The sequence below is a fragment of the Esox lucius genome, chromosome 10 (genome assembly GCF_011004845.1).
Source record: "Esox lucius isolate fEsoLuc1 chromosome 10, fEsoLuc1.pri, whole genome shotgun sequence".
NCBI classification, from domain to species: Eukaryota; Metazoa; Chordata; class Actinopteri; order Esociformes; family Esocidae; genus Esox; species Esox lucius.
Window position 1 is genome coordinate 21,916,287 of NC_047578.1, and position 13,011 is coordinate 21,929,297.

The 13,011-nt window shown below is 39.9% G+C and overlaps 2 protein-coding genes across 2 annotated transcripts in view; one reads left to right on the forward strand and one right to left on the reverse strand.

The window, feature by feature from the left end:
* Positions 1–3,959: 3,959 nt before the first annotated feature.
* On the forward strand, positions 3,960–5,982 carry zgc:91910 (uncharacterized protein LOC445276 homolog). Its single transcript, XM_010873846.4, has 4 exons — positions 3,960–4,062; positions 4,759–4,900; positions 5,045–5,177; positions 5,304–5,982. Exons 2-3 carry the CDS (start codon positions 4,766–4,768, stop codon positions 5,138–5,140), a joined length of 231 nt encoding a protein of 76 aa, XP_010872148.1. The 5' UTR covers positions 3,960–4,062; positions 4,759–4,765; the 3' UTR covers positions 5,141–5,177; positions 5,304–5,982.
* The window catches only part of macf1a (microtubule actin crosslinking factor 1a), a 217,766-nt gene continuing 210,385 nt past the window's right edge, over positions 5,631–13,011 (reverse strand). The window contains exons 107-112 of the mRNA XM_029122964.2: positions 12,744–12,936; positions 11,892–12,040; positions 10,056–10,235; positions 9,586–9,665; positions 9,259–9,369; positions 5,631–7,014 (exon numbers count right to left, since the gene is read on the reverse strand). Coding sequence (XP_028978797.2) covers positions 6,865–7,014; positions 9,259–9,369; positions 9,586–9,665; positions 10,056–10,235; positions 11,892–12,040; positions 12,744–12,936 — 863 coding nt within the window. The 3' untranslated portion in view covers positions 5,631–6,864. The remainder of the gene's footprint in view (positions 7,015–9,258; positions 9,370–9,585; positions 9,666–10,055; positions 10,236–11,891; positions 12,041–12,743; positions 12,937–13,011) is intronic.

Consider the following 13,011-nt stretch of genomic DNA (forward strand, 5'->3'; position numbering starts at 1 on the left):
ATTGACACCTGATCAGGGAGGTTCCGGAAATTTTTTGGACAACTGAGATTTTTAGGACCATAACTAAGGATTCAGTTATTTGTTTTCTAATGGTGACGATCTTTTCATCAAAGTAGTTCATGTATTCATTACAACTAAAGTGAAGACCCACTTCACTTGCTAAGCTTTGCTTTTTTGTTAACTTTGCAACTGTATCAAAGAGAAATTTTGGATTGTTTTTGTTCGCCTCAATCAGGTTGGAGAAATAAGCTGATCGAGCAGACGTGAGTGATTTTCGGTATTGTACTGTACTGTCTATCCAGGCTAGTCTAAATACTTCCAACTTGGGTGAGCGCCACTTTCGCTCCAATTTTCTGGAGGCTTGCTTAAGTGCTCTAGTATTGTCGGTGTACCAAGGAGCAAGTTTCTTATTGCGTATTTCTTTATTTTTTTTAGTGGTGCAACTATGTCTAATGTATTTCGCAGTATTGAGTTTAGATCCTCGATTTGATCGTTTACAGATTTATTTACTCTGTCATTTATGAGCGAACTAGTAAGAATATCAAGGAATTTATTTGTAATCCGAGAATTTATAGTACGGCTTTTGAAACTCATTGTTTGGGGGGCAAGTGGATTTCTTGTTTTAACGGTAAATGTAATAAGACAGTGATCCGATAATCCAGGATTTTGGGGGTAAATTATTATTACCAGGCAACAGCTCTGGTGGACATTCCTGTAGTCAGCATGCCAATTGCACCCTCCCTCAAAACTTGCAACATCTGTGGCATTGTGCTGTGTGATGGAACTGCACATTTTAGAGTGGCCTTTTATTGTGGCCAGCCTACAACAGCCCAGCCTCTTTTTGGGACCCTCCAAGAAATAGGGCCAAGTTTGATCTGAGTGACTGACCATCCTCCATCCTAGCTGGAGTGTTGCTCATCTTTTATCTAGGAACATAGACAGGAGTCTCACCCCTATAGCCTCACCATGAGATAGGGGCAGTGGAGTCTGTCGATAGCATAGCCAGAACAGTTAGCATAGTTCTGCCTATTGAGATTGTGTCTTGTTCCAGGCTGAGAAAAGTTAAACTAACAGTAGAGCTAACAATAGCAACTTTATTAATGGCACTTTTCTACTGCATGGTACCAACTCGACTCGGCTCTACACACCTTGCCTTTTTTTGCTTTTCCATTTGGCAAAAGTTAGGATAATACCTGGTACCTGATACTTTTTTTAGTACCTGTTCCTTTGACGTTGCAAGTGGGCTGAGGCGATACAAAAAGGTGACGTGAAAACATGGAAAACTTCTGATTGGACAAAAGTGACTCAAAGCATGCAACAAAGCAAAACAAGCTGTTCTGATGTTAGCAGTCGAATGTCAGAAAATGGTTTTATGAGACGAGAATGGTGTGTCTTTGCGGGTCTGTCCCAGGAGTCCTTGAATTGTAATGGGTTAATTTCAGTGCCAGTGCATAGGACCAAACATATGCACTGGCGTTGAAATCAACTTGTTATCCCTGTGAGAGACCCGCAATGACGCACTGTTTTTGGAGCCTACAAAAGGACCTTGTCTTTTTCCTCTGGGTTTTTCTATAGGCTAACTGGCATACATTGCACTGGTCTACATTTCTAACATGCATCTTGGCCAAACAGTTAATCTGAACTCCAAAACTCACTAAAACCACCAAAGCACTTCATACAAAATAAGCTTGTTCAACCATAACACTGGCAACAATTCTCACTCAGAAACACACATTGTCACTCATAAAACACTCACCAAAAAACAGGGAAATTGTGACAACTGCGACCTCTGCTGGTTCACCTCCCCCTGCAGCGGGCGGGCCCCAGCGGTCGACGTCACCGGCTTTCTGACACCACAGTCTCATCATACATTTCACCTGTGTCCCGTTTAGTGCACCTGTTCCTCATCATCGCTGTTTCCCCCGGTATATATGTTCCCTCTGCTCCCCCTGTCTTTGTGTGTGATTGTCTCTGACTGCTAAAAGAGCTGTGCGACGCTTCGTGAAGCATATACTGTATATTTTTCATTTGGATACTATTAAATATCCTTCCACCACGCCTTCTCCTGCTCCTTCTTGCTCCTCAAACCCCGAAGCCGTGACAGAAATTCTGAATTAATCTTGTACATTTTTCCAAATTATTTTTCATATAAATCAGTATTTGTTTATAGAATAAGAAAAACACCTCCCTTTATTGACTGTACTAATCTATACGGAACAAGAATGAATCAGAAATGCAGCAATTTGAAGGAATAAAAAACCTCAGCAGACATGAATTTATTAATTATTACAACTTGGACTCTTAAATTGTTCACCCGGCACAGCCAGAAGAGGACTGGTCACCCCTCTGAGCCTGGTTCCTCTTTAGGTTTCTTCTTAAATTTCAGCCTTCTTAGAGAGTTTTTCCTAGCCACTGAAATTCAACACTATTGTTGTTTGCTCCTTGGGGTTTAAGGCCAGATGTTTTGTAAAAGCACTTTGTGACAACTGCTGATGTAAAAAGGGCTTTATAAATAAATGTGATTGATTGATTACAATATTGTGACTATTTTTGGTGGATTTTCGAAAGTAACCATCCGTGCATGCTTTTTGGGGGTAATATAGGCTAGATAAAACCCCCTTGGGTAGTAAAACTGTAGGGGTTTCCATGATTCTCTTGTCTTTTCACTTGATGAAAAAATCAGTTATCATCACCTAAATTCATTGTTATTGTAACAATGTCATTCACGAATGAAAGAGAAACTAATGTTTTTGGGCCATGAAATGAAATAGCTTTGGCAGTGTAAAGTTCAGTATTGCTAGAAATTGCTTAATTCTTATGACTATTCCAATTAGTATTAACAACTGGTATTAACAATTATATTATAACCAAATGTTAAGACTTCCAACTTTGTTAAACATCGAAGTAGGTATACAGCCCTGGAAAAAATTAAGAGACCACTGCACCTTTTTCTATCCTTTCCAGAAAAGTTGAAAAGGAAAGATTTGAGTGAGGAACAGAACGGTTTAAAATTAAGAGACCAATGCAAATTTAACACTTCTGTTCCTAACTCAAAACTTTCCTTTTCAACTTTTTTGGAAAGGAAAGAAAAAGGTGCAGTGGTCTCTTCATTTTTTCTGGAGCTGTACAATTCAAAACTGAAACTGGGTCAATCTGACATTAACTAAACCAAGTTACATTTGTGATGCAATTGAAGTCTAACATCTTATGACTGCCTTCTGCTTTTTTCTTCAAACTCTGACATCTGTTCTTCCAAGTACAGTCCTCTTTGCGAGTTACATAATTTACAAACAATGCCGGCCCTAGCCTTTTGAGGACCCTAAGCTAAATTTTATTTGGGGGCCCCCTTTCCCCTAGCGAACAAGGGGTCACTAGTGGTCTGGGGCCCCCTAGTGTTCAGGGGCCCTAAGCGACTGCCTATATCACTTATGCCCAGGGCCAGCCCGTTTCACAAATAGAAAGAAAGAAGCACTCACACAATATTGAAAGATTTTTGTAAGCAGTCAATAATGACTTCCTTTGCATCATAAAGAATGGCTGAACGGTATTGGTTGTACCCAAACTGACACTCAAAAAATTTCTGACCAATGGGGAAGCATCATCCACACCTGACACTAAAGCTCCCCCACAGCTGTGGGGTTAAAAGTGTAAAAGAAGAACTAGTGTTTCAATTTTTTTAAAAATCAAAAGAAAAAAAAGCACCTCAAGCAAAGGGGGCAGTCTAGACAAAATTGAGTTTGTTTTAAAATACATATATAGAGATTTTGTTTTTGCGCTATATTACAAAATTTACTCATTTTTTTTACTTGTATTTTTTTTACTTTGATGCTTTGTTTTTGCTTTCAGAACAACTATTTCTGATTCAAAAGAAAACAAAAAGACAAATGTGCCTCCATAAACTACCCCCACCTGGTGGTGTGTGTGCAAGAAGAAGTTGTATGAACACCCACGCCGCAAGTCGGCGCTGCAAAGTTTTCATATATTATAGATGCCTTCAAACCATCTTCCGATTTAGTTTCTGGTACAACACCCGAAGAGAACGAAGACGGGCGAAACGCGAAGGTATTTTATAAATAGGGGGAAAAAATACGCGTTTTAGTAATCCGATTGATTAGCACATATATCGTTTATAAACACTCTGGTAACGTTTATTTTGGTTTAGCTATTCAGTTTTGCGAATTAAACTAATAGCTAAAATAGCTTGCTAATTTGTAGCTAAGGGTACACGTGAAATGGCTGTCTGTGTTGTTGGTTTGGCCATTGTTTGTAGAACTGGCAACATGTAACTGTTGTATTTTGTTTCAGGGCTCATCTAACATGATTTTCTTAGTTATGATGAATAAACAACATCGATTTACCATTGTTAATACATCTTAATTGCCAGCTGGCTAATGCTAATCTTTGCCAGCCAAACCAGCTAACTAAGGTTAGCAACTTAATGTAGCGTTACCTGCCAGCTAACATAACTGGAATGTTCTGTTTATCATATTTTTCTCAGAAAAGAGAATAAACATGGCCCCGCATCTTCAGTCACACACCACCTTAGTAGCTTGTTTATACATCAAACGAGTGTTTTTAGTACATTATAACTAGGATAGAGCTACCTAGCCACTAGATATATAAACATACGATTGTTTGCCAGTTACAAGTCAGCTAAACCAAATCTGCTGGGTCATCACATCTTAGACTGCTGAGATGTAGTAACAACGGCTCATTAGATTTGGATTACATGCTCATAAGTCTTTGCTTCTCTGTCAGGTAGGCTATGGCTCGCGGGCAACAAAAGATTCAATCCCAGCAAAAGAACGCCAAAGCGGCTGCTGCCAAGAAGAAGGGAGCAGCAGCGGACCAGAAAACTGCAGCCAAGGCAGCACTGGTCCACACCTGTCCTGTCTGTCGGGTGAGTATTACTGGCTGGCACTGTTATGTGCCATTACTAATTTTCTATCTACGTGTAGGTCATTGTAGACTTTTTGGTCAACTTTCTTTGGTTGTTAATGTCCTAGTTATTATTATAATTTATTTTTTTACTTGGCCCTTACAGACGCAGATGCCGGACCCGAAGACTTTCAAACAGCACTTTGAAAGCAAGCATCCCAAGTCCCCAATGCCCCCAGAGCTGGTTGATGTGGAGGCTTAAAGGACCACATACTCAAATGGACCTACCTACATCTGGGGTTAGATTATTTTATCATTCAGTCTCACTGTTAGCAGCGAACTTTTATCCTGTGCTTCAGTCATATTGCCTATGGCTCAGTATGTGGAAATGTTTTCATTCATTGGCTCTTATTTGTGATTTACAGATGACCACGATTTAAGCGCTTTGACTGACTGAAAGGCATCATCAAGGGACAAAACACTGAAACCTCCTGGACATGTTTGGGGGGGGTATTTGTGACAATGACCTAAAACGGCAAGAGTGGGGGACAAGCACACCAGCACCCCCATTTCTTTCCTAATATTTATTCCACCATCCACCGCCATATTCCCTATTCCAAATACTTCTTGCACCTGCTGTTCCCTTAACTTCAGATTTACTATTGAAGCCTACACCTCACTTCTGTGAACTCACCCTACCTACAATACATTTCCCCTAGGCTGCTACTTTTTGTGTCATCCTCTTGTTTCAGTAACATCCAGTCACATTTTCTAAATGTGTTGTGGTGTTAATAGTTTTTTTCTACTTCTTCTGAACTGCATCCCCTATATGTCACCCCATTCGCTTTTGTGCAAAATCCTCTTGATCATTTCAGCTTTGAGACTGGTGTCATGATGGAAAGGATTTGATAGCAGCCCAAGACCAAGCCTTTTTCTGCCTGTATACGGCCTTGGTTAAAACCAATGCCAAATCTCATAGTTGTTTTCATCTCGGTGGGTGTGTATGCAAAAATCACTTTTGATAGTCTCCAGGGGTCCATGTTGTTACAATTGTTTTTCTGCTTTTTACCATTTGAAATAAACTGAGCAATATATTTAAACACATTCCTCTGACCATTTGATGCATGTGGAAGGTAGGAAATAAAAATGCCTAATGATAGCAGAAAGAATCTGGACTTCGAATGCAAATGAAATGCCATTCAGTCTACTGATGCCAAACAAATGCAAATGTTTAAGTGTTTTCAAATGCATTTCCAATATACTACAGTGCTAATTACCTGGACAGGATTAACACTGTAAGATAGGAATGTGTACCAGTTTCTGGAGGTCTGTGTTCACTGGACCTTCTGCATAAATTAAACAACCTCTACAATAAATATTTTAGTTTATTTTATTACAAATATAGCAGTAAACAGCTCTCCAGAAATGTCTTTACAACAACATGTTGCTGTTTATTGGATCCTTTGTATACTTAAAGGCAAAACGTATATCATTTGAAATGTTCCATTGCTTCTAACTTGTATGGATTAGAAGTGTAATTAAAGTAATCCAAAAATGGTTGTATTAGTCTTTTCAATTCAACCGTGTGGTACTTTTTAAAGAAATTGATAGCATGACAACAAAGCTGTCCAAATAGAAATATTTAAGTCATGTAATTATGATGCGGTAATATATAGTTCATATTCTTAAATACACAAACTATATGACATCAATGGTTGATGTAATAATTTGAGATACTGTATATATGAATGGTCTATTTAATCAAGAGTAGTATGATGGTGAAGATTAGCAATTAAGCATTTATATAGGTGCAGTTGGTGCTCACTTTCCAACTCAGTCAAAAAATTAGATTACATACTATTTATCATTTTGCCATATAACTAGCAACTGCTGTTTTCAAGATACATTGCTCTGTTTCTGTCTTTTGGAACAGTGGTAGTGAAATGTATACAGATGGATGTAGACTAAATGCGCTACTAATAGGTCTCACAGGCATCCACAGGTCTTAACCACCATATTGCGATGTTTCTTGAGGATCACATTGTTGTTGTCATCGTAGAAGAGCACTGAGATGGGACTAAGCTTAGTGGGCGCGCAGCACGCTTTGGGAACCTCATCCGGCTTCAGAAGGTGAACCTGCCATGAGAAGAGGTCAATTAGAATCATAATGTACTTATCCTATTATAAAAGATGTGTTAGTATGCAGATCCTTCCTCAGGGGGTAAGGGCTTCAACCCAATTGTCTATATTGGCTAATGTGTTTAAACCTCTGTTCTAATACCCTATTAGTATTAGTGTATTTAGATCACTGATCTAAATTCAGGAGTGAAAAAACAATAAAATAGCTTTCTGTCTTCCAGGAAACAGGCAAAGAAATGTCAGTGTGGCCTATTGACCTTTGACTAATTGACACGTAGTTTAGTTGGCTGACCATGGCACTAGCAAATACAGAGTTGTAGGTTCAATTCCCACAATGGGCAAATATGAGAAAAAAATATGTATGCGACAGAGGACAACTGCTATGAGGTCAGATAAGACATGCACCATTTACCAGGAAGGCAAAAGTCCTTCCGTTGACTGACTGTCCCCACCTCACCACCAATGGAGTGGACAACCATCCATAAAATCAGCGCCCTGCGCCAGGCCTTCACTATGAATGTAACCATTTTTCTATTTGTGTGCCATTCCGCCTGGCTGTCTCACCATAACTCTTCCCTTTTCTCTAGACCCTGCTTGGTTCTACCCAGAGCAGGAACTGTTTTTTTTTTTTATACCAGGGAAGGTGCTCCCCTTTGAGCTAGTGCTGTTTGGGATGATGTTTGCTCAAAAGTCCATACTGATGGTACTGTTACATTATCCACAATTTGACTTTAATTCCTAAACTTTTCTCCCCTTTTTTGTTTCTCTTTAGCAACCTGGTGGGTTCATGGATGAGCTCTACGTGTATTTCTTTCTTTCTGTCCACTGCTGAGAGTGTGGTGCAAGAGGCAGAGAGATACGTGCAACTGCTAAATGTTAGAATCAAGTTTCCTGTCTGTCTTTCCTTCTGCATTACATGTTTGGCCAACAGCTGGTGCTTTTACCCAGAGTCTCTAGTCTCTTAGCTGGCCAGCATCCTGGAGTACCACCTGGAGAACCTCATGACCAGCTTGTAATCCTATGACAGGGAACCATTGTTTCCCTCCTAACCATCTTATACCTATTCACTCTCCTCCCTCTCTGTCCCTGTGTTTTCTTAAAACCTGATTAGTTAACACACATTCATTTATTCTCTCATTTCTTTCTCCCAACCGGATTCTCACAAATGTGAGACACTGAAACATTACAGGTACACTATCGCACTATATTACTTCTCACTGAATTTTCAAATCTTAAAATGATTAGTTGTTCAATTGAATTTGTTTCTGTCTTCATTTATTTTTTCTTAGTGTATTTGCATTGGGGCTAAATCTGCATTATTGCCTATACAACTAGATGTTTTTCTAGTTGTTTTGACTATATATGCAGCCTCTGGGTGATGTCATCCAGAATCACAATGTCAATTTTCACTTTTATGCTAATGCCACATGGCTGTATATTTCGATGAAACATGGAGAAGCCCCAATATTAGCTACATTGGAAGCATGCGTTTCAGATATCAGGAAGTGGATGATGGAAAAACAGAAATTCTTGTTTTAGGACCCAAGAAACAAAGGGTTTTGTTGGCAGACCTCACAGTGAACCTCGACGGTTGTATGGTCATATCCCACAAAACTGTGAGAAACCTCGGCGTTACCCTCAACCCTGATCTCTTCTTTGATGAGCATATAAAATATATCTCAAGAGCTGCTTTTTTCCATCTTCGGAACATTGCAAAAATCTGAAACCTTTATCAAAAACTGATGCAGAAAAACAAATCCATGTTTTTGTCACTTATAGATTAAATTACTGTAATGTTCTTCTCTCCAGTTACCCTGATAAATAAATAAATAAACTTCAATTAGTGCTGAACACAGCTGCTAAAATCCTAAATAGAACTAAAAAATCTGAACACATAACCTCAGTACTAGCCACTGTGCTTCAACATTGTTGTTGCTGATGTAAAAAGGGCTTTATAAATACATTTGATTGATTGATTGAGAAATAGGCCTAGATGGTAATTATTTTTGTTGAATTGAACAGTAACTTGGCCATGGTACCACCACTAGAGGTCATCATTGGTTCATTCTTGAATATTTGTTCTCACTGTCTTTACAAATCTGAGATTGTCGACTCAGTCAACCTGAGTATTTCAGTTTCAGTGACAAGCCATCTTTCCCGCTGAAACCAATTCTGTCAGCGAGAGAGGGTGTGGCGACGGAGTAGAGAGGTTACAGGGCGGGTGTTGTAGTGCATACTGACCACTAGTTGGATCATAGCGTGGTTGGTGGCATTCATGCAAGAACCTAGAGGGTAGAGGCATTCTCCATCACAGTAGAAGGCAGAGTAACCCGTTGGAGCCAGCACCCAGTCCTAATAAAGACAAATAACAAAGAAACAGAAGACAAGATTAGATGAATGACAAAAATGACTATGAGAAACACATAAAAAAATTACTTTCAAGAACACACTGGCACATAACCCATTAATACCATGGGTTAAAATGCAAATTGTGAGACACAGCAATACGTTGGTACCGTGTTAGCACATTATAATATTTATTTAGTTGAATGTTAGACGGAAACTTGCCTTCCAGCCCAGGTCACTAAAGCTCACATATAACTCATGTCTCTTACATGCCTGACGCCCACTATTGGCATGGCTGTGATCTGAAATGGAGGGGAAAAAACAAACAGTCCTAATTTTATAGAAACAAATTTAAAACAATGTCGATGAGAAATGTAAACACAATTTTAAACAATTGATATTGCAATTTGGGTGAAATAGCCCTTTAAACATTTTGTTTCATTACAGCCTTATTCTAAAATAGTTTTTCATATACATTTGCAAACATTTCTGAAAACCTTCTTTTGCTTTGTCATTATGGGGCATTGTGTTGTAGATTGATGAAGTATATATTTTTTATACATTTTTGAGTAAGGCTGTAATGTAAGAAAAATCTGGGAAAAACTTGCATCTTTTCCAAATGCAAGAGAAAGCAATAAGATATCTTAACAAGACAAAAAAAAAATGTTGTCCCTGACCTTGTAGAACCTCACCATGTATACTGGGCAGAGGCAGGTCGTATTTGGGCTTTTTTTTACGGAGGTTGGGTTTCAGGGCACGTGGGGGGCGACAGGGGGCCTGGCTGGCCCTGAAGAAGGTGACCATGAAGGGCTGTTTTGAGCGGGGACCCCTACGACCCACCAGGCCTACCCATCCAGCCGATAGTGATCGATCTGATAAGGGAGGGGAAACAATGCATGTGTTAGATATAGTCTGGAGGTGAAAAACACTCCGTCCAAGGGATGTGTCCCTGGGGTTGCACCATCTCACACGACATGCCAGGTATACGTCCAAAGTGGAGAATAAACAGCCTTGCTCCTGTAGACAGTATTAATAATAATGAATAATAAAGTATAATAATAATATCACAGTATGTCCATGATCCACTGCTGACGTCTGTAATGGTAACCCCTGCCCCAGGAAAGGTGTGACCTTCTCTTGCTGGGTTGTACTTCCACCAGCTGTGATTACTGTCTCCTGATTCTATTGGCTACAGTAATCACAGAAGCTGGGACGGACAAGTCCAGCAGAAGCATGACCCAAGTTGAGGTACATCAGGCAACGCTTGAGAGGATGTTAAACTCACATAATATAGGACATGGTCTAGAATCTGAACCCATCTTAAAAGCCTTCTTCCACTTGTTTTTTCTGGAATTCTTACTCATTGCCGGCAACTAACCAGGGGGGAACAACAGCAGTGTTCGGGAGGAAACAATATTGTATTATGGGAATGTGCTATACACGCCCTCTTTCCCCTTCTGCATGGAAACCTTAAGATTCAATCTATCATGCAGCTCTGCATTTTATTACTGGTGCAAACTTTCGTACCCATCATTGTCTCCTGTATATTTTTATTGCCTGGAACTCCTTGACTTCCAGAAGGTCCAGACACAGGTTAAGTTTTTATATAGGGCTATTATGCAGGAACTTTCAAACCATCTCACCACAAAAAGTATTTTGAAAAACAGCAGTTATCAGATGCCCTCATGACCTGCTATTACTAGAGATACCAATGGCCTAAATTGAATTAAGCAAAACTGCTTTTCATTACCCCATATTCATGAAATGCCTTGCACAGTATACTTATATAAGTTAGAAGCATTGATGCCTATAACGCAAGACAAATGTCTGATACAATACCGTTTCACTGTAAACTGTGATTGCTCTCCTTAATGTGTTCCCTTCATATCCATGTTTTTTTTTAACTCTATACATATCTTCTAGATTGCTGTAATATGAGGCTCAAATACAAAAGAAACCTTGGTCGAAGGCTTGAACTCAGTGTATGAATAAATGTTAAATAAAACAAATACTTTTCTACAGTTGGCAGTTAAATTAAAGCACATAACATTTGCTTTAAGTGTGACATTTTCCATTTAGTGCATTGAACAATGGGAAAATATCAGAATAAGGGCAAAGCCGTGATATCCCCAAGAAGGTGAACCCTCATTGGCCTTGAAGGGCGTGATTGTACCGTGTGATCAGCTGTTGAAACAAACCCATTGTGTCATAACAGATCAACTGAAAGACCATTTTCTCGAATTGACCATTAATTACATATTATATTTGCAGAATATGTAATACTAGTGTTACATTTAGTATGAATGTAAGCCCACATACTTGTATACTATGTAACACTAGCCTATGTAATAATATGTAACATATTTTATAACAACTCTTATCGCACAGGTAATGGTGTTTTATTATGAGTTAACTTAGCTCCACCTTATTTAAATGCATAATAAGCAAGCAATCCATCATGTGGGAAAAACCCTCCACGTCCACATGCATTCCCTGACTCTGCCCATAGTATTCACTCTGAGGCTCACCCTCCTCTGTCTCCACGTACAGCCGGATGCCCATGTTGCTGCGCGGGTGCAGGAGCCAGCGGTTGCTGGCCGAGGTCACATCGAACGCCAGCCAGCCCTCCTGCCCCGCAGGCACCGACTGCATGTCCAGCAGCACTAACTCTGGTTCCCTGAGATGGAAGAGGAGTGAGATCACACAGCGAACTCTCCGGAGGGACACGTTAAACAAGTCGCGTTGCACTGCAGAGGGTTCTCTCTCATGTGCACCTTCTCAAGATATATTTTTTTAGGTAAACGAGACTAGGGATACGCTGACAGACAGACAAACACACAGATAGACAGACAAACATACAGATAGACAGACAAACACACAGATAGACAGACAAACATACAGATAGAAAGACAAACATACAGATAGACAGACAAACATACAGATAGACAGACAAACATACAGATAGACAGACAAACATACAGATAGACAGACAAACATACAGATAGACAGACAAACATACAGATAGACCGAGGCTGAGATTCAGGACTTAAGAACCACATTTGTACAAGATGTCCCCACAAGCCACAAGGTGGCCAATGAGTTCTATTGCCAAGAGTTGTAGGAGTCCAGGGTAAAGTAAAAAAAAAAGAGAAAAAAGTAACATTTAATTTGGCACAACCACCCTCTGGATTCTAGACTAATGTGCCAAGCCAACGAATGAAAACAAAAAGAGACCATGGGTGAGGGGAATCAAAGGGAAAGCAACATTTAAGCAATTTTTCTTTTTTTTCATGCAAAGACAAGATGTGATTACACAATGATGGTAGAGATACAGTGGTTGAATATAACGTTTGCCACAGCAGGTAGATTTAGGAAGGAACCTGTGTCTGTTCTCTCGTTGGATCTCATAGACAGAGATGTGGAGGGTGCGGTTCGCCCTCTGGCCCATGGTCATGATCTTATAGATTCGAAACTCGGCAGCCGTTACCCTCTCCCCTTGTGGGAGCGGTGTCAGGTCAAAGCGAAACTCCTTCCAGTATGGTCGTGGCTGCATCAGGTCCCGCTCTTGCTCCACTGATTGAAAAAGCGAGAGGGAGGGAGGTCAATTCAATTTGTCACTGACATTTGCGCTGTTAATTAAATGGCGCG

Excerpts from the sequence above, each read along its gene's own strand:
- zgc:91910 (XM_010873846.4), top strand. The coding sequence starts at position 4,766 with ATGGCTCGCGGGCAACAAAAGATTCAATCCCAGCAAAAGAACGCCAAA. Across the intron at positions 4,901-5,044 it reads ACACCTGTCCTGTCTGTCGG|ACGCAGATGCCGGACCCGAA; the intron begins GTGAGTATTACT and ends TGGCCCTTACAG.